Here is a 22,277-nt window from a genome sequence, read left to right on the forward strand (position 1 = left end):
TTTTTTAAAGTTCCCTTGTCCAAACCAGCACCACCACCACACTCAGTCCCTGGCAACCACTGATCTGATTTTGGTCCATATGGTTTTGCCTTTTCTGGAATAAGAAAAAAATGGACTTCACAGTACCATAGGTTTTTGGTTCTTGGCACTTAATGCTTTTGAGCTTCATGATGCATAAGGTTATCAATTGATGACTAAATACAGATGTATTTTAAAGTGCAAGGCATTTACACCTTTCACATTTTTCTCAGTTTTTTTTTAAATCTATGGAATAATTCTATGAAGTAAGTACTTTTCTAATTTTGCACATAAGGAAAAGTACCTGGCACAGGTAAGGAGAATCAAGAACCAAGCAAAAATAATTTGACTTTAAATCTAGTGTTCTTACTGCAAGGCCATGAAAAACATTGGTCAGAGAGAGATCTTTTCAAACCAAGCTAAGGTCAAAGACAGCTTTCTTAAAGTTGAGTCTATAGTAGGACTTGAGCCACACACATTAAAGAAGAGAGATGGGGCCAATTCATTTAATGATCCCATCCTCAAGAAGGTGAGAATATTGTGCACACTGGCCCTGAGGTGGAAAGATCTGGATAGTTGATATCTCTGAAGTTCACCTTGAAGGAATGAGAAAAGCAAGAACCTTTTCTGAACCTCTCTGAACATGCATAGCCCCACAGCTCTGGGGAACTCCAAGCATCTGGGTTTTCCCACTTTTCTGAGAGACATCTAAGTTGACTCTGACCCCAAACATCTCTCATCACTGTGCCTAAAATTATGACAATTAAGAATTTTCACTGGGCTCAATGGTACAACATACTCTGAGAAGGCTCGGGGAAAGGACCATCAGTTGTTAAAAATCTTTGTATAGATTTGCTTAATTAGAACGATTTAATTGGCTCCTAATTTCAAACTGATGTCACAGAGTAAAAAGTATTTCCACGGGAGTTCTAGAAAAGGTAAATAAAAGACACTTGAGGAAGAGAGAGTATGTAGTCCTTAGGGAATTATCAGTTTCCAGTTTCCAATTGCTGCTGTAATAAATTATCACAAATTTAGTGACATATTTATTATACTATAGTTCTAGAGGTTAGAAGTCTGACATGGGTTTACTCCTTTCTCAACCTTTAGATTTTCAGTTAGTGTCAATTCCTTCCCTCAACCAAGACTACCCTCCAATCCAAATTAGGTTCCCTATCTCCCCCTTTTTCACACTTTGCCCTTTTACTATATAAGGAGCACTGGTAACAGTGGTTATTATACAATTATTTGTGTGGCTATTTGTTCATGCCAACAGAGAAGGAATCCATATTCATACCCACCCCCCATCTGTTAAATCTTCATTGGCTAGCCTGGTTTTCCTGGCACACAGGCACATAGAACTTTCTCATTAAATATTTGTTGAAAGCCAGGTGCACTATTGGGGTACCTGTAGTTCCAGCTACTCAGAAAGCCTGAGGCAGGAAGATTGCTTGAGTCCAGGAGTTCAAGAAGAGCCTGGGCAACATAGACCTCATCAAAACAAAAAAGAAATGTTTTGAATTAATGACAAATGGATGATAAAACCTATGTTCAAATATGTGGGTACTCATGTATTCATCATAGAATTTCTGTAGAACTGATACCCAGATGTGGAATACTGTAAGATTGCCTTCCAAAAAGGTTATACCAACTTATTTGAGAGACTATAAAACAACATCCTCATCCTTGTCAATCATGGATGTTATTAATCTCCTTAACTTTTGGTAATTTGACTAGCAAAAATAAGTGTTTATTAGTAGAGCTGAGAATTTTTTAGACATTTGTTCACCTGTGAATTCCTTATTTGCTTTTTTTTTTTTTAAAAAAATGTTTTTAGTTGTAGAGACTGCTGAGTCCCTGTCTGTCTGCCGCCACCCACTCTGGACACAGAACATCCAGTCATGGATAAAAATGAGCTGGTGCAGAAGGCCAAACTGGCCGAGCAGGTTGAGTGATATGATGACATGGCAGCCTGCATGAAGTCTGTAACTGAACAAGGAGCTGAATTGTCTAACAAGGAGAGGAATCTTCTTTCAGTTGCTTATAAAAATGTTGTAGGAGCCCATAGGTCATCTTGGAGGGTCGTCTCAAGTTTTGAGCAAAAGACGGAAGGTGCTGAGAAAAAGCAACCGATGGCTCGAGAATACATAGAGAAAATTGAGACTGAGCTAAGAGAGATCTGCAATGATGTACTGTCTCTTTTGGAAAAATTCTTGATCCCCAATGCTTCACAAGCAGAGAGCAAAGTCTTCTATTTGAAAATGAAAGGAGTCTATTACCGTTACTTGGCTGAGGTTGCTGCTTGTGATGATAAGAAAGGGATTGTGGATCAGTCACAACAATCATACCAAGAAGCTTCTGAAATCAGTGAAAAGGAAATGCAGCCAACACATCCTATCAGATTGGGTCTAGCCCTGAACTTCTCTGTGTTCTATTGTGAGATTCTGAACTCCCCAGACAAAGCCTGCTCTCCTGCAAAGACAGCTTTTGATGAAGCCATTGCTGAACTTGATGCATTAAGTGAAGAATCATACAAAGACAGCAACCTAATAATGCAATTTCTGAGAGACAACTTGACATTGTGGACATCAGATACCCAAGAAGACGAAGCTAAAGCAGGAGAAGGAGGGGAAAATTAACCATCCTCCCAACTTTTGTCTGCCTCATTCTAAAATTTACACATGGGGCTGGAGATGTGGCTCAAGCGGTAGTGCGCTCGCCTGGCATGCGTGCGGCCCAGGTTCGATCCTCAGCACCACAAACAAACAAAGATGTTGTGTCCGCCGAACACTAAAAAATAGATATTAAAAAAAATAATAAAATTTACACAGTTGACCATTTGTCATCCATGCTGTCCTACAAATAGTTTTTTGTTATGATTTATGACAGGTTTTATGTTACTTCTATTTGAATTTCTATATTTCTCATGTGGTTTTTATGTTTAATATTAGGGGAGTAGAGCCAGTTAACATTCAGGGAGTTATCTGTTTTCATCTTGAGGTGGCCAATATGGAGATGTGGAATTTTTTATATGACTTATAAATGTTTGACATAGTACTTTAGGTACATTGTGGCTTCACTAGGGCCAGTGTTAAAACTGCTTCCATGTCTAAGCAAAGAAAACTGTCTACACATTGGTTTGTCCTGGTGGGGAATAAAAGAGATCATTGGTTCCAGTCACAGATGTAGTTATTGTGGGTACTTTAATGCTTGGAGCACTTATGAGGCTGTAGTAGAAACAGATATCCCATGGATCCTACATGTGTGAATCTTGTGTTTCTGTGGAATAGTCAGTGTGCACAGCTTTGACTACAGCGGCAGAAGTGCTCCTTTAGGCAAAGTTGTGACCCAATTTACTCTGAATGAGGGCAGAAACGGTTCACATTTCATTATTCGTAAAGTACCTGCTGCTTGCTTTCATTAATTTTGCTACACATTTTATTTGTATTTAAATGTTTTAGGCAACCTAAGAACAAATATAAAAGTAAAGATGCAGTAAAAATAAATTGCTTGATAGCCATTACTTCATGTATGTCAAGCACAGCAGTAAACAAAACAAAATCCATGTATTTAACTTTTTTTAGGTTTTTTTTTTATACTTGCCTAACATGCATGTGCTGTAAAAATAGTTAACAGGGAAATAACTTGAGATGATGGCTAGCTTTGTTTAATGTCTTATGAAATTTTCATGAACAATCAAGCATAATTGTCAAGAACCCGTGTGTTAAGTTCATGTAAGTGGAATAAAAGTTTTATGAATGGAAAAAAAACCAAAAAACATATATTTTTACTTGTACAGGGGAACAATATCTTTATTTTGTTTAGTTTTTTTTATATGGTGCTGGGGATAGAACCCAGTGCCTCATGCATGCTAGACAAGTGCTCTACCACTGAGCCACAACCTCAGACCAATGTCTTATTTCTTGATTTTTCTTATTGATACAAGAGCATTGTAGATATTAACTCTGCTAGATGCAATGCTGCCATCAAAAATTTCCATCTGTCTTTAATAACTTCATTTAAGATGTTTTATGCCTTATAACTTTTCTGTTTGTCCTTACAGTCAAATCAGCCTTTCATGCTGAAGCTTAGGGGGACCCCAAATCATACCCATATCTCTCCTCCCAGGTCCAAGCTGGGCAGTTGGCAATTAGCTATGGCAACGACAGTGTGCGGGGCAAGGAGTAGGAGTGCAAGCTGGAAGATCAGTTGAAAGGCTATTGATGGAGTCGGTTGAGACATGATGGCAGATATGGGGGTAGCAATAAGATGAAGAAAACTGAGGCTCAACTGAGGACATGCCTTGTAGATAGAATTAATAGTATTAGTAATGGCAGGACAAGGAGATGTAAAGGAAGGGTTCAAGAATGATTTTGTCTATTGGGTAAGTTATGGTTCTGTTTACTAAAATGAGGACTGGGAGGAAGGAGAAGAACTTGGCAGGAAGGAGAAAATTGTCTATTTAGGACTTTCTAGATTTGAGATGTCTCCTAGATATCCAAATGAAGATATCATGTGGCATTAAGAAATGGGAGTCCAAAATCAGAAAGAGATCATAGCCAAAGATATAAATTTAGAAGTCACTGGTATTATGATCATATATAAAGATACTATATAAAGATCACCAGCCTGGATGAAATTTCCCAGGGAGAAAAATAAATTGAGAGATAAGAAAGAAGCCCAGTATTGAACCTTGGGGCATGTCAAGGCTCAAAGGACAAGAATAGAAAGAAGAGAAACAAGAAAAGAGGATATAAAGAAGGGGACCCAAAGAGGGAGAAAACTCAGGTGAATGTATTGTCAAAGAAGCCAATAGAAGACTGCTTTAAGAAGTAAGGCACTGGGGCTGGGAATGTGGCTCAGGCGGTAGCGCGCTAGCCTGGCATGCGTGCGGCCCGGGTTCGATCCTCAGCACCACATACCAACAAAGATGTTGTGTCCGCTGAGAACTAAAAAATAAATATTAAAAATTCTCTCTCTCTCTCTCTCTCTCTCTCTCTCTCTCTCTCTCTCTCTCTCTCTCTCTCTCTCTCTCCTCTCTCTCTCTCTTTAAAAAAAAAAAAAAAAGAAGTAAGGCACTGTCGATTGCCTTAAATGCTGCTTCAAAGTTGAGGACAGAAGTACAACTACTAGAAACAGCAACAGGAAAGTCACTGGGATTCTCAACAAAAACAACTTCAGTAATAGGAAGCACAGAAAATTCCATTTACATGAGAAATTATGTCAACTCTTTCAGTAGTTCCATTGTAAAAGGGAGCAGAAAAAGATAATAGCAGGTGGAGGAGAATGTGGGTTTAAGGGAGGGTTGGTTTTTAAATTTTTGTTGTTTTTTAAAGATCAAATAAACTAGACAGAGAATGATCCAGTAAGACCGAAGAAAAATGAATTAAGAAAGTAGGAGAGTAAATGCAGGAGTTGACTCTTCTGCATTCATTAGTTCTAATAGACCAGTCAAGCAAGGCTCTTGACTTTCATGGTATATAATTATATCATCTGAAAATACACCCTCCAAAAAAAACTAATGGCACTTCCCAAGTAAGTGATTATGATAAAGGTCAGGACAGTAGTATTTTTTTTCTGGGGGTGGGAAGCAAAAGTTATAATGGAGAGGGCATCTGGAGGGCCTTCTGGATGACTGGTAAAGTTCTATTTAAGCTGGGTGATGCATATGGTTTTGCTTTTCAATAATTGCATAAAATATATATTTGTTTCACAGTTTTGTTTCAGTTTTACTTTATACAATTAATGAAAAATAAGCAATGAAAAAAATGATAGTATTTGGCCTTTAAAAAAATACCCACACTTATACAATTTGTTTTTATCCTTTTGTGTTTGCTGAAGCTATTAGAACAATGTGAAAAATATTGTTGCTTTGTTCCAGGTTTTAATGGGAATATTTCTAATGTTTCAATTAAGAATCATGTCTGCAGTTATGTTAACAGTTTTCTTCTATTAAAGGAGTGTTTTCAGAAACAGATGTTAAATCTTATCAGATGAGTTGTTGGCATTACTGAAATGATCACATGGGTTTCTTTTAAAATATGCAATGTTAAATCATCTTTGCCTTCCTGGGATACACTCATCTTGGCCATGATCTTTAATGTGTATTTTTTTTACATCTTCTAATATGTGCTGAAATTTACTTGCAATTTCACAATTTTATTTGTAATTTGTCCAGAATGTTTGCATCCATACTAATGAGTTTGGAGTACAGTTTTCCTTTTTTGTGTGGACTGTTCTTATCCAGTTTTATTAACAGGGTTTTGTTATCTTTGCAGCATTAAGAAATTTCCCACTATTCTCTGTTCTCTTGAGAGAAATAGCATTAGTTCTTTTGCTGACTTTCAATGTGAATATTAGGTTTTTAAGGTTTTCTACCTCTTCCTGGGTTTAATTTTAGTATTTATTCTCTTCCTAGAAAATTATCCATGTGGTTATATTCTTTTGGTTCTCTTTCTCTCTCTTGGTTTTCGTTTTTTAAAAAACATGTGTATAAAGTTAAGTACAATGGTGCACACCTATAGTCTCAGCTACTTGGCAGGCTAAGGCAGGAGGACTGCTTAAGTTCAAGAGTTCAGGCCAGCTTGGGCAACGTAGACTCAGTGCCCCGCCAAAAATGTGTGCATGTGTGTGTGTGTGTGTGTGTGTGTGTGTGTGTGTGTATTTTTCTGCTTTATTTCACAGAAGTCAGAGAATGTGCTAGTATGACTTTTCCCTGGGGAAACTTACTAGGATGTTCTTTGTGGCTCATCGCATCATCTAGTTTTATGGATGTCCCATTAAACTCGGAGAGTATGAATTTTCCATTAGTAGATTAGTATGTTCTAATAAGGATAGAGCAAGCAATCCTGCAGTGACCAATTATCCCTTTATTATGATAACACAATAAATGTTTACTTCTTCCTCGCTCTAGTCCAACATGCATTGAGTGACTCTCCAGGGCAGCTCTTCACCATATGATTCTCTGTATGGTTACTTAGGGATTCAGGAAACTTCCATCTAAATGGCTCTGCCATTTGAACCCCTGGCTGTCACCAAAAGATAATTCTGAGATGCAATACCAGCCTTTAAATGCTTTTGTATTTAAATCATTGACAATAACTGATCTCATTTCACTGGTTACAACGATTCACATCACCCTTCCTTACTGCAAAAGAGCTGTAAAGTACAGTCTTCCCATCAGCTCAGGAAGATAAGAACCAGACATGAAGAGCAAAGAGTTATTCCCATAGAATATAAAGATCTATTTATGTGTGCCTTTATAATATAGGAATGTGGAGCCAAATGCAGTCCTGCCACTTACTTAGCTGTGTGACTTCAGGCAATTTAGCTTTTCCAGGACTTGATTTCTCTATCTATAAAATGCCAATCTCCTAGCATTGTTATGAGGACTAAATGAGTTGTATTTATAAAGCATTTAGAATAATGAAAAATGTGGAAAATCAACATTGTAAAATATCATCATTCACATTCTCTGTCTTTGTGTTGCTTTAGTGCTTTTCCCCTTGAAGTCTATTCTTTGTTTTATAATCCCTGCTTTCTATTTTGTTATCACTTACCTCATTTTTCTTTATCCATGCCTTTGTTATGTGTTTTTTGTCTCTTGAAAAGAATATAAAACTAGATTTTTTTCTTTTAAGAATATTTATCCTTTGGGCTGGGGATATAGCTCAGTTGGTAGAGTTCTTGCCTCATATGCACAAGGCCCTTGGCTCAATCCCCAGCACCAAAAGAAAAAAAGTATTTATCCTTTAGTAAAGGATTTAATCACATATGATGGATTAAATAGGTTTTACCTGAATCCTTACACAAAGATTATGCAGTTTTGAAAAGTAACACTAATATTCATGATTTGTGCAGTTTTTAAAAGTTACAATCCCAAGATGTTATAGTTCTAAGATAGCAAATTCATATTGAATTTTTAGCATTGAGTCATTAAATAATATATCAAATGTGGGTATACAGAATGTGAAAAATATGGAGAAGAACTTTCTTCTTTTGTGTGCTGTAAAGACAAAGCAATGTGTAGCCTTGCCACACAGTGAAATATCTCGGGAGACTCATTCTCTGCAAGATTATTCTCAGGCTGATCTACAGAGATGTTGATGATATGTTACACACAAATTGAGAGTCTGAAATGCATGTTAATTATCTTGGGATTGGATTAAGAAAAAAAATCTTTTCTGGAGGAAGAAAAGTCCATTCAGGGAAAAAACTAAGTTCAAAGCAAAAGTTGTGCTGATTATTCTCAAGCTATTTAGGTTGCTTATATGTATGCGCAGCAAATAGTTTTTGTTTTTCTGATAAGAATCTCTTAAATTTATATAGTACTTTTCATTTTATATTCTTGATATTGGTCCTTAAAGTAACTAAGATTCAAAATGGTTCAGTGTCCTGTCTAAACTGCCAGGGCTTATAAATGGTATGATGTGAACTAGAAACCAGCTGTTCTCTCTCAGCCCTGAGCCTTTCTTTTCTCCTCATGCCACTTTTTCTGAGAGAAAGTGTAATGAGTAATCTGAAGCTGATCACTATGTGTTTAGCTTAGATTTCACCATTTAATTGAAGGTGATCCCTGTACAAGTTACAACCATCCCCGAGCCACAACCACAGCGAGAAGGCTCCCTAAGTTTACTTCTATCTATGGCATCATAATTATTTGTTCGATTTGTCTTCTCCTTGATATAAACTCCCTCAGGGCAAGAATTGTGCCTTTCTTCTCTGTGGCTCAGGCTCTGCATAATGCTTGTTAGAGATAAGGTGCTCAAAAAATAAATTATTCCTTACATGTTTGTTGAGAAGGAATGAATGAATACAAAAACGAGCAAGTCTGTGAGAGAAAAATGAACGACGTGATAATAAAACAAAACACTCCATTGTCTTTAATCAGAAAAGTCAAAGCTCAATTTATGTGCCTATGAGTAAGAAGCAGAGGTTGCTTCTCCACCTCAGATATTAGAGGCCATATGGTATTCTACCCATGTTCACGTGGAAGTTAATTTGATGAGGCCAAGAGATGAAGGACTCAGAGATCAAGCTGGGACATAATCTCTTGAGTCCTCAAGATCGAAATCTACTAAATCCCTCTCCAAAGGGCATAGTAATCTTCACAACATGATGTCTTCCGTGAGTACTCAACTCAGATAATACCCAATGGCTTTATGGGAAGAGCTGAATACAAGTCTGTTTACATACAACATATGCAAGTTTTATTACAAATCTGCTTCAATTCTCAATCACACTTTTAAAAATTACAATAGAAAACCCTGTTTATCATTTGAACACCTTTGCTTTACCACATCAGTCCAAGAAATGTTGGTCATTTCCAACACATTACAGCACAAAACAGCCCAATTAGTACAGATTGTGACAAGCCTTCCATCTTCTGTGTATAAGAGCTTGCCTAAAGGTACACAGCAAATGACAGAGGGAGACCAAAAGACAAAGTCTCTCTTAGACCAGGAAACTTTTTACCTCAACCTACTGTAAAATTTCAAGAAGTTTCAGAAAGATCCCAAAGGATTTTTTGTTTTTATTTTTTTCAGGTTTTAATTCTTAACTTTGGTCCTATAGAAACCTCCTAATCCACTAAGCCCAGGATGCCTCAGTTAGATGAAAAAGTGAATGGTGCCCCCTGTAATTATACAGTGCAGCTTGTTAATAGCTGTGTGAGAAAATGCCTTGACCTATGGAAATAGAGTGTTCTGAATCATTAGGAAGATAGCTATCCTATTTTTAGGATGAGAGGGGCTAGCTTATGAGAATCAACTGTGCTTGCAGAAATAGGCCCTAGTGCTTGGGTGCAATTTATTTCCCTCAATGTCTGCTACTGTCTTAATGTTTGCTTTGTGCTGTTTAAAGAGGCATTGTCTCCCTTCTCACTCAGTGCAACCTGTCTTTTCTTCTACAGGAAGTCAAACAGCATTTGTTGGGGCTGCTAAAAGCAAAGCCAGTACCGTTTGTCTAATTAATGATCAGGGAAAATAAACAAACAAAAAATTATTTTTTGGTAGTACTGAGGACTGAACTCAGGAGTACTTTACTGCTGAGCTACATCTCCAGCATTGGTGGTTTTGGTTTTTGTTGTTGTTTATTTGTTGTTGTTGGTGGTGGGTTGTTTGTTTTTGTTTGTTTGTTTTGCAGTGCTGGGAATTGAACCTAGGGCCTTGTGCTTGCTAGGCAAGCACTCTACCAACTGAGGGTGGTGGGGTTTTTTTGTTTTGTTTTGAGACAATGTCTCACTAAGTTGCCCAGGCTGGCCTCCAGTTTGAATCCTCCTAAATCACTGAGATTACAGGCAGGCACCACCATGTCTAGCTGAATTGAGCAAGTTGATGATGTACATCTCTCCTTTGTTTCTGTAACTGAGCTCAAGGTAGTATGGCAGGGCTTCTTTGGCAATCAGGAAAACTGTGAGAGAATCCACATGTGACCATTTGTAAGAAAAGAAAATATGCTGGGCCCCATGGTACATGCTTGTAATCCCAGTGGCTTGGGAGGCTGAGGCAGGAGGATCCCAAGTTCAAAGCCAGCCTCAGCAATTTAACAAGGCCCTAAACAACTTAGTGAACCCCGCCTCAAAATAAAATATAAAATGGGCTGGGGATATGGCTCAGTGGTTAGGCGCACCTGGGTTCAATCCCTGGTACCTAGAGAGAGAGAGAGAGAGAGAGAGAGAGAGAGAGAGAGAGAGAAGAAGAAAATAAACCATGTGGAGAGACAAAGCATGCCAGCCCCGAGTTCTAAAGAGACAGAGGAGAAAGATCTTCCTCTCATCTTTGGGAAAATTCTATCTACATGGAACTAAACCCACCACCCTCAGTTGATAAGAGTGCTTGCCTAGCATGCACAAGGCCCTATAAGAACTAATTAATGTATTGGGCCTCACCCTGGAAGAGGTTAATCATAGGTTTCCAGGTATCAGAATAGTTTACTAGCTCCACTGTGGCAACAAAGCCACTGATCGGATGTGTATATAACCTACATGTGACTTGCTAAGCAATGCTGGGTACATGGAAAGGTCCAAAAGAACTCACAGCAAAGCACAGCCAGGAAAAGGAAGTCTTGAAGCACCTCAGATCAGCCTTTGTACTTTGTAGAGTATATGGGTAAATAGAGCTCACATGGTCAATTAGTGAATGCAGAGCCACTTTAAAACTCTGCTTAGAGCCTCTCATGGGTTCCCACATGGTGAGCTCCATCCTTTCCTATTCAGGCTATTCATGCCCATTGAGTCACTCAGCCCACTCCTAGGTGTACACCTGGCCAAAGGTACAGAAAAGGAAGTTCCACACATAGCCAACTTGTCTGCCAAGCAGCCCACAAGTGCTGCAGAAATGGTTATTGTTTGCCACCGTAATAAAATCATTGAACAAATTCTGTAGAGCCTTAAATCATAGTCATAAGTATCACCAGGCATAAGCGTCACCTCCAGGAAAGGTAGGAGGGACAGTGAAGTACAGAATTCCAGGGACACAGAAAAGGACTATAAGATGTCTCTTACAAAGGCCTTGCACTGAAAATGCCATGGAATTCAAACAATATAATGCAACATCAGAAAAATTACAGAACGCTGCCATTTATAGCAACTAATTCTTCTACTCTACAGTGATGTATCTTTCAAAAGCACTTCAAAAATCACCATGAAGGTCACAGGCCAAAAAAGGAGGCAAGATCATAAAAAGTGACATCTGTTGCTCGTAAGCATTTAGCTTTTGTGTGACTGTAGCCAGGAGAGGACTTAATCTGCATCTTACAGCCAGGTTGGACTTCTGAAAAAGCTCATGCTGGCTAAGTAAGTATCCAATTCATAGACTAAGACCACCTCAGCAAAGGAAAGGTCAGATACATGTTTTGTGGTACCTAAAGCTTATTCAATTTAGGGACCCTGTTTAAGTAAAAGAATATAAGCTTTCAAATCCCAGAGGAAGTTCCAAACATGGCCTAAATTGCTAGGCACTTTGCAGGGTCTTAGAAGAAGCCTCAGCTAGTATGAGGTCTTAAACCCGTGGTTTCCAATCTTTTCTGAACCTTAAAAACACTTGGGGAGTGTTTACAAAAACCTCTTCCCGGTTTGCACCCAATATCAATTAAATCAGAATGTCTGGGGTGGGTGCCAGGTATCAGTCTTTATAAAGATCCTTAGGTGATTCCAATGTACATCAAAATTTGGGAACCACTGCCTTACGCTTAAGCTTTATTTGCTTCAGGGAAATTGGTCTCTGCATAGGGAGCATGGTTTTCACTTATTTAACACTTGTGGAGCATGCCATATGCCAGCACTATATCCGAGCATAAAGCACTGTGCCTAATATGCAGTTGGCAATCAGTAAATGCTTGTTGGATGTATAAATGAGAAAGAAAAGATCAGTCAGCAAGGCTCCTAAGTACAACAAAATCTGGTTTTTTTTTTTTAAAAAACCTGTTGCTTTCATCTTTGTTTCTTGGAAATAAATGCATGTGTATGGAGGAATACTGAGTGTATCTGCCTGTAGAGATTCCCAAAGAAGTCTGTAAGGACTTAACTACTAAAACTTTGGCAACTTCATCTGCTTTTTCACTTTCCCCATGTTGTAGGGTCTCAAAATTCAACTCATACTATTACTCAAATGTGGAAAGAAAAAATAACAGCTTTGGTTTTCCCAAAACAAATTAGATATTTATCTGGAACCCTTGTTAGTAGCAAAAAAATAACCCAAAGATCCAATTCAGTTTAATTTACTCTGATCCAATACAGACCCTTGAAGAGCTGCCCCATGTTCAATTTTTTTAAAAAGGATTTAGTGTCTTGAATGGCTTCCCCTGAAGATGGGATCAAGTGTATGGAGGAGATGGGTAGCTATGAGACTTCTGGGGAGTGTGAGAGGATTACATTCTTCCCAACTCTAGTCTAGCTTCCAGAATGTTAGTTGCTTCACCTCATTTCAGGCTATCTCCTCAGCTAATGCAAATTCACCATTTTGTCTTTTTTGGATTAGGTGAGGATCCACCATGCTCCCTTGAGTTTCTTACATACATATCATAACTCTAGCTTCCTGGATCAGCTTCTCCCCTCCTACCTCTGCTGCAGAATCACCATGCCCTGCTATGAAAGACTTGTTGGCATGTCCACTAACTCTTGACTCAGAACTAACATTTTGTGAGAATTTAAGGCAGCTCAGGATAGCTAAATATTGGAGCCTCCCTTTGGAGGGGAGATGTGGCAAGCCCTAGGATGGATTGGGAGAAAGCCAAGGGGCAATTTTTTAGTTAAGTCCAACAAGAGTAGTGAGGGCAAGCATTTATCTGCTGTTTTTTTTTTTTTTTTTCTTGGAAGGTGAGCAGTTGCGAAAGAATTGGGCTGCACTACACTGCAGGAAGATATTCACCCACGGAAGAACCTGTATATCGCTTACAGTTGTTATTAGTCTTAAGGGAACCTCAAAGTTCTAATCAGCATATAACTTGAAGGAGTGAAAGTACATTGCTTCAGGGGGAGTGACATGGACCTTGGCTTTCAGAAACTGATGGAACAGCTATTAACTAGTTTCCTTCCTACCTTGAATTGTCACCCCCTCAACACCACTGATAGCACAATGCTTTAACACATGGCAAATTCAAATCACAGCAGATTGTGGAATGAATAAATGAATGAGAAATGTTCATCTACAGTTCAGGTTTCTCTCTTACTAGTTCAATAAACTTCAACAAAGCATTTATCATCACATATTGGAAGCTAATCTGAGTATACCACATTCTTCACAAAACCTATGTTCTATTAACATCCCAGTTCTCCCACAGAGACCCATCTCCTGCCCACTGAAACTCTCCACAGCAACAGAAGTCAGCAGTACTAGCATGTAACTGGAGAGACTTGTCAAGAGTGATGATAGGTCTTAAAAAAGAAAAACTCGAGCTCAAATTTTAGAGCCAGAAAGATTGATTTTAAACAAAGATATATTTTACAAACTACAACTTGTAGCAAATAAGCTCATGGAAGCTTCTCTGGTACAGACATTATATAAAAATCCCTAGGCCAACCTAGATCTTCTAATGACAATCATATCAACTATAAATGCCCCCTCTCCTGCCTCCACACTTATTCCCAGGACCAAATGACCACCGCTCCATAGGACAATCTTTCAAGTCCACACAGGAAACCACTGCTCAGGGTTTGGAATTATCTAGGCACACCTGTACCCTTCTTCCTGTGCCTATACTTCCTCCCCACCATCTAACTGCTTTCTTCTGGTTCTTTAAATCCAGAATTGCAAAAGGAAATATATATCTTGACTTCCATTGGCAATAAATACTTGAATCTCTTGCTCATCCCCTCTCTAGATGAGAGGAAATGAGAGGAAGAATTTTTTTTCTTTTTCAATTAACTTCCATTTCTTTCAAGTCTGAGTAAACTGTGAACCCAGAACAACCAGGATGATATGATTATAGAAACTATTAATCTCCCCATCAAAGGAGAGGCAGCTCATGGTTACGGAGCAGTTGGCACGTTCCTCCAAAGGGCTTCTGCAGAATGAGCCTCCTGGTTTCCCTTGCTCAGGGTATAACCTTTTAGGAGTAAGCAATTTCCTAAAAGACAAAATAATCCTCAAGTACTGGGTGAACCATTCTGGGATATTGTGTGCTTTCCCACAACTACCCTTAAGAAATAGCTTAAAACATGTTCAAATAGGATGAAAGAGAAAAAAAATATAGTATTCTTATTGTTAAGAGACTCAAAGTTCATGTGAAATTGCATCTTTAAGATCATTCTGGGGACCGGGGTGGTAGCTCAGTGGTAGAGCACTTGCCTAGCACATGTGAGGCACTGGGTTCAATTCTCAGTACCACATAAAAATAAACAAATAAAGGTATTGTGTCCATATATAACTAAAATTTTTTAAAAAAAAATTTTAAAGATCATCTGGTATCACTTAATATGGGCAAAAAACAAAGGGGTGCATTTGGGAGCAAGTCTTTGAATTGCTTTGAATAATGAATACTACAATCACAAATATTGAAATAATTTCTGTAGGTCAATTAGGACAAACAACTTGTTGGTTTGTCCAAAACTAAAAATAGAAATTCAAGAATTTAATTTACTAACTTTGTTCCAAGGTCCACAACAGCAATAGATTTATTTTCTCCCTATGATGACAGGTATACAGACTTCTCTGCAATGAGGGAATTAAAGGACTTAGAAATTTCCTCCAGAAGGGCTTGTTAATTGGTGAAGTGAATAATTGTTCCTATTACAGGTAGGAAGAAAAAGTCCAAAATCAGTTGTGCTTTGAAGAAAGCACACTCATGAATTATAAAGACCACCATGCTTCCCAAATTACAGTCACAAAGAAAGAGTGAATTTCTAGAGATGCCAAGTTCCTCCAATGGTATGGGGTCAACAAAGACCACTTAAAACTATATGATCCTGTTGAGTTGAGTGACATAACCAAGCCATGGTATATGCATCCATTTGAATTATGGGCGATGATTAAAATATACTGCCCTGCCACTGTACTTTGAACATACACTCCTTCCTGGAAGCAAGCCCATACTTGAGGAAGGCAAACTCCTCCAAAATACAGAAAGTCACCTTGTTCTTTCTTCCTATTCTCCCATTGTCAGAGTCTGTGTGCACATTGGGTCTGGGCAGGAAGGTGTCCCTTCTGTGAAGAGACTATTTCCAAAACTTCAATTTATCATGTAATCACATAAACTGTAAATATAAGGGGGGAACCCATAAAAGTCATTATAAACAGATCCCATGATGTCAAAGGAAAAACAGCTGGAGAAAGGAAGTTTAATAAGCGACCTTCTTTTATTACAATAGGCTTGACGTCATTGATTATTTATTATTTCCATCACTAAAACACAAAGCCATGTGCTTCATTGAGGACCAGGATGAAAAGGATATGTGGACTTTCCTGAGCATTTTAATATCCTCTTATTGACAGTAGATAGAAGATCTGAATAAGGACTGGGAACAGGAAATGATTTTAGTGATTTCATTACAGTAATAGAGAGAAGCATTTCCAATGGCAGTGTTTGGCAGATGGTCTGTTAAGGTTTCCATTTCTAACAGCCTGTAGGTTAACAAGCCCAATATTGATACAAGGTTAGTATGTAATTAACAGAGTATCTGACCAAGCAGAAAAGTTTTTATAAATATATGCTGTAGCCTTAGTAGTGGAACACAGGAAGCTGGCATTTGAAAGTTCATTTAAAATCATTTCACAAAGAAAGGTATTTAGAAGCAGCAAAGAGGTATATATTAAGAGTATAGCTAAAGAACTACTGATGTTCTGACACAAATCACATTGCAGTAAAACATGGAGTAAGGTACACCTTCATTCAGTTTATCTCTAGTAGAAAAACAAACATGATTGTAGAACTTTAAGACTTCTGAGACTTTTCAGATCTCATTGAAAACCTAGTTATCAATCAATTCATTTTAACACCAAACATCACCTTGCTGAGGCGCCTGGAAATTGATTTCTGTGAAACAAAACATTAGTATTTGGAAGTTCCTTTGTTATGCGAGATGTGCAGTCTTTAACAATTTCCAAAGTGTTTTTTTAAAAAAATTCATTTAATATAATAATCCTATAAGGTAGGCAGAGCTTACCTCCATTTTATACATGAGGATGCTCAGAAAGGTTAAGTGACTTTGGTCAGTTATAGTAACCTTTGATCAATGCCCACCCCCCTTCACCACTATTGTCTGATCTATTTCTGTTCAATAGTCTATGCATTTTAACTTATTAGTTGAAATCATATTTCACATACAATGGGCCTTTTTTTAAGGTATACTTTTCACTATGCATACTTGCTTAAATGTGGGCATGAAATGTAGAGGAAGTCTTTCTGTAACAGGTTGGTGATTTTCAGTGTCAGATGCCAATCTTTTACAGAGCTATTTCTAGTGAGTTCTAGGAGAATTTGGAAGGTGAAAATGGCTGATTTTTTGGATTACAACTTCTCAATGTTGTTTCCTTATGAATCCAGTCAGAGACTGTAAACCTCCTAAGTTAGTCCAATGTTTCCCTGTACAACCTCAATTTCTCTTGATGACACAGTTCTTAAAACATCTGTGCTCCCTGGGATTTTGTAGTAAACCCTAAATTTGTATCTCTAACCCCATTTTCTCACTAAAGCTCCAGGTCCATATGGAAATTAGACATTCTCCATTTGGAGGTCCAACACATACTTAAAGCTCAACATGCTCAGAATCGAACGTATCTTCTATTCACTCTCCGTACCATGCCTCCTCCCACTGGGTTACTTCCCCAGCACAGTGAATGATGCCATCATCCATTGATCACCCAAGCCAAAAGTTTGGAATTCATTCCTCCTCTCCCTTGCCTCAAATTAATATTCAATTCCTGTTGATTCTATTGCTAAACTTCCCCTACATCAATCCCCTCTTCCTTCATAAGGCTTTCAGAGTTAAACTGTGACACTTCCAAATTTCTCAGTGCCTTCAGAGTCAAACTCACCATGGTAATGGCACAGAGGACAGATGTTTTCTTTTGCAATATTTTAAACAAAACCATTTTCCTCAGTCCTGTGAGGTGTGTGGTTTAGGCACACATGCCATGAATCAACTGGCTCTTCAGAACCTTCTATCAGGGACAGCTTGCACTGCATCCAGAATTGGGGGGACTTTCACTGCCATGCCTCCCCACAGACATTTTCATATTTTCTAGGCTTATGACTTATAGTTGAGAGTTTTTTTTTAATCTCAAAAAAGAATGGAATGAAGGGCATATTAAGCAAGTAGGGCACATAAAGACAAATATTGTATGTCCTCACATCTGGAAATTTAAAAAAATTTGATTTCAAGCCAGTTTTTGTGGGGTATATTTGTAACCCCAGTGACTGGGAAGACGGAGGCTGGAAGACAAAAGTTTAAGATCAGCCTGGATCTTGCAGGACCCTGTCTTTAAAAAATAAATTAACTAATTAAAACACTTTTTAAAAATTAAAAAGGAGGGCATATAGAGCTGTGGTAGAACAACCCTGGGTTTAATTCCTGGTACTGCAAAAAGAAAAGAGCTGATTTCATAATAAAGAGTAGAATAGTGGTAATCAGAGACTGGGGAGGTTGAGGACAGGAGGTAGAGAGAGGGCTAATGGGTAAAGGTGCCGTTGGTTAGGAGGAATAATTTCTAATGTTCTATAGACCAGTACAGTCATTATGATTGACAATAGTTGATTGTATATTTCAAAACTGCTAGTAGAGAAGAATTTTAATATCCCCAACACAAAGAAATAATGTTTGAGGTGATGGCTATACCAATTACTCTGGTCTGATCACTGCAGTTTGAATACATTTACTTAAATCACACTGTACTCCATAAAGATATACAACTGTTATGTGCCATTTAAAAATAAACATTTAGGGGCCCAGTTTGTGGCTCAGTGCCAGAGTGCTTGCCTAGCATGTGTGAGGCACTGGGTTCGATCCCCGGCACCCCATAAAAATGAAAAAAAAAATAAAATAAAGGTATCCTTCTATAACTAAAAGAATATTTTTAAAAAATAATATTAAAAAAATAAGAAATGGATGCAATCACTACATCTCAAGTGGAACTCACGGTAAGTGAAATTATAGATATAGGGATATTTCAGACAACTAAAACAGGAACTATTGCTGAGACCCATAAAAAACTATGACATGGAGCTGGAAAGTTGCTGAGCAGTAATGCAGCTTTGCATTCAGGCTATTTCAGAAATCTATCACTTCAATAATGCTGTGTAACAAACCACTCCAAAACTCAATGACTCAAAACAATAAGTATTTAGTTCTTGCTCACCGGTGTACAGGTTGGCAACTCAGCTAGGTTAGGCTGGACTCCTGATTGCAGGCTATAGAATGGGTTTAGTTTTGCTCCATGTTTCTCATCTTCCATGGACCAATTGCTACCCAGGTCATACTCTTCTTACAGTGAATGACAGGAACATTAGAGGTAAAATTACACAAGCACATTAGAGCACTCTACTTTCAGCTCTAAAAAAATTAGCATTCTACTGACCAAAGCAACTTGGCCCAGCTCAAAGTCACGGGACGGGAAAATACACTCCATACATTAATAAGCCATGGCAAGGACAGATGCACAGAGATAACTTTGAGAATAATGATCCAATCTGCTATAGGCTGCATGACCTCTTTTGTTTACCCCTCTATGCAGACCCATTTCTTCCTCTACTCCTCTTACACATCAATTTAGAATGCAAGCCCCATTAGGCCAAGATTTTTGTCTTCTTTGTCCACAGCAGTATTTCCTCTATGCATATTTTATTTCATTCATTGTTGTCTTCCTGGAAAGTTGCTGAGCAGTAATGCAGTGCTCGAATGATCCGAATAATGCCTATAATATAGCAGTCAATAAATGACTGCCCCACAGAGTGCCCTCACCCTTGTAAGTTATATATGATCTTCAGGAGTTATCTCCTGAGTCAACCTGATTTGCCCAGCTTGACTCAGAAATAAATCTCTTGCTCAACCACACACTGAAAACAAGGAAGAATGTAGGTATATTAAGGGCAACTCTTCAAGAAGTAGACAGAATAAGCAGATGTTCCAGCTGTATATTCCACATATGAACACTTCCCCCACTTTGGGTGGGGGAAGCAATAACTGGGATTGAACACAAAGGCACTTTACCATTGAGCTATAACCCAGACCTTCTTTTTTTTTTTTTTTTGAGACAGGGTCTTGCTAAGTTGTTGAGACTGGACTCGAACTCATGCTCCTCCTGACTCAGACTCCTGAGTCACTTCGATTACAGGGGTGCAGCACTGCAGTCTGTGATATGTAAACATTTTCATGATCTGGTCCATGTCAACCTATAGGATGCAAGTATAGTACAGTGGTTCACAGGACAAGCCCTAGGGCCAGGCAAGCCTAGATTCAAACTGTGGGTCAGCTACTTACAACTTATGTAACTTTGGAGAAGTTACTTAACATTCTGAATCTTCATTTTCCCATTTCTATAAATTACCATTTCCATAAATGGTAGCAGTCATCTTCTGGAATTATTGTAGAATTAAATAACCTATGTAAAGATCGTTATAGAGTATCAGGCAAATAGTAAACTCCACACAAGTGGTGGTCATTTCTACCAGGAAAATTAAGTCTGGTGTCTTATCACAACCTTAGGTAAATTATGTTTCAATTTAATTCCAACTTGATTATATTAGAGATGCACACACATAGCCAAGCCATAGCTAATCAAAAAAGCACAGATGATGTATACATCCTCTCATCCAGGTATAATTCCAACTTAACATGGTCCTTTTTCAGAATTATGTTCCTTGTCAGGGCCCTAAAGTAGGAAAAATTAGAGTAAAATGAAAATGATTACTCTATGGTGCTGCTAAATTATAGAAGTTTGCAGGCATGAACGTCCAGGGAAATATATAGCTCTGAAGAAAATATAGTCACATGGGCACAATAATCATGGAATAAGGAGTAGTCTAATATTCCAAAATCTTTGGCTAGGAAACTAACTAGAAACTCAGGGATGCTTCTTTATCTTTTTATCTTTTTGTATTCTTTAATTTTTTTTGTAGTTGTAGATGAATAACACACTTTTATGGTATTTATTTTTATGATACTAAGGATAGAACCCAGTGCCTCACAGGTGCTAGGCAAGTGCTCTGCCACTGAGCTATAGCCTCAGCCCTTTAGCTTTTATCTTACAGATGCTGCCTGAGTTGTTAAACAATGTATTTAAGCAAATTTGACTTTATGAAAATTAACCTAAGGTCCATCATCAAATTTTAACAATGCAGACTGCATTCTATACGGAAATACAAAGCAGATTGATGAACAAATATAAGGTGAGAGCAGAAAGCTGGCAGCATCCACCACAAGGTGTCCTCCTCTTTCCACTCTTTTAGTCTTGCCTGGTTTCCTGTGGTTGTTGCTCTGGGCCTAGGCCAGCCCTAAGGACAACATTTAACCACTCTTGTAGGTCTGACTAGCCCAAAGAATAAGTATTGGACATAGGTCATCTCTTTAAAAACTTCCATCTCTATCTCTATGATTCTGCTTCTTTTCTTTACTACTCTACGAGCAGACTACAGTGGCTCAGGGTAGAGTGCTCACCTAGCATATGTGAGGCACTGGGTTCGATTCTCAACACCACATGAAATAAGTACGTGAATAAATAAATAAATAAAGCTATTGTGTCCAACTACACCTAAAAATATATATATATATATTTTAAAAAATTAACAATAAGAGATTCTGTTAGTAAAAGGATACCAGTAGGTCAGATGCAGTGGCACATGCCTATAATCTCAGCCACTCAGGAGACTAAGGCAGGAGGATTGCAAGTTCAAAGCCAGACTCAGTAAGGGCGAGGCACTAAGCAACTCAGTGAGACCCTGTCTCTAAATAAAATACTAAAAAGGGCTAGGGATATGGCTTAGTTGTTGAGTGAGTTCAATCCCCAATAACTTCCCGCCCCAAAAGTATAACACTATGGCACTAAAACATATGTGACATCAACAATGAGACAAAGATAATAATTCTTACATACTTGGTTATATACTGATAACCCTTTCTATCAAGTATTTGTGTTGGTTTCAACTGTTTTGAATTCAGAAATATTTAATATTATAATAGTTTGATTCTTATGTGAATAAGCACTATTCATAATTAAACTCAAGCTTAAAATCATGTGATTTGTTTTTTAAAAACTTTAATAGAAAATATCAAACATACAAAAATAGAGGAAACAGCAGTGTAACAGACCCCCATGTAATCATCACCCAGCTATAGCAATTCCAATTCATAGCCAATCTTATTTTATTTCACTTATCCCACCTTCCTACCCCTTACCCCTATTTTGAAGACTATTTTGAAGCAAATCCAAGACATCATACCATTTCATTGTACATACATGACTGTTCATAATGGTTCTTGGATTAGATCTCACACTAGTAACAAAAAGAAAAATTTCGGAATGGATCTCAAGAGTGATACTTACTTATTTTTCCTTCCTTAAAACTTCTACCAAGAATAGAGAAAAGATTAAAGTTGCAAAGTGGTAAAAGATATGTTCATATAGAATACATTAACCCTAAATTAAAGAAATCTATTCCTTGAAAAAATAGGATATTGATAAGGTTATAAAGAATACTTGTTAAAACAGGCAAGATAATCTCAGCATTCCTTTTCTTTAATTTACTCAAACACAGCTCTACACCATCACTATAGCTCAATCCTGTACAACAGAAAGTGATGTTCACTTAAGACTTAATGATTTACTTCA

The 22,277-nt window shown here is 37.9% G+C and overlaps 1 protein-coding gene across 1 annotated transcript; it reads left to right on the forward strand.

Annotated features, from left to right (window-relative positions):
• Positions 1–863: 863 nt before the first annotated feature.
• LOC308642275 (14-3-3 protein zeta/delta-like) lies at positions 864–2,657 on the forward strand (the record flags this gene model as incomplete). Its single annotated transcript, XM_081281124.1, has 2 exons — positions 864–956; positions 1,856–2,657. Exon 2 carries the CDS (start codon positions 1,983–1,985, stop codon positions 2,655–2,657), a length of 675 nt encoding a protein of 224 aa, XP_081137250.1. The 5' UTR covers positions 864–956; positions 1,856–1,982.
• Positions 2,658–22,277: the final 19,620 nt, after the last annotated feature.

The sequence above is a fragment of the Spermophilus citellus genome (assembly GCF_964194105.1).
Source record: "Spermophilus citellus genome assembly, chromosome: 2".
Taxonomy (NCBI): domain Eukaryota; kingdom Metazoa; phylum Chordata; class Mammalia; order Rodentia; family Sciuridae; genus Spermophilus; species Spermophilus citellus.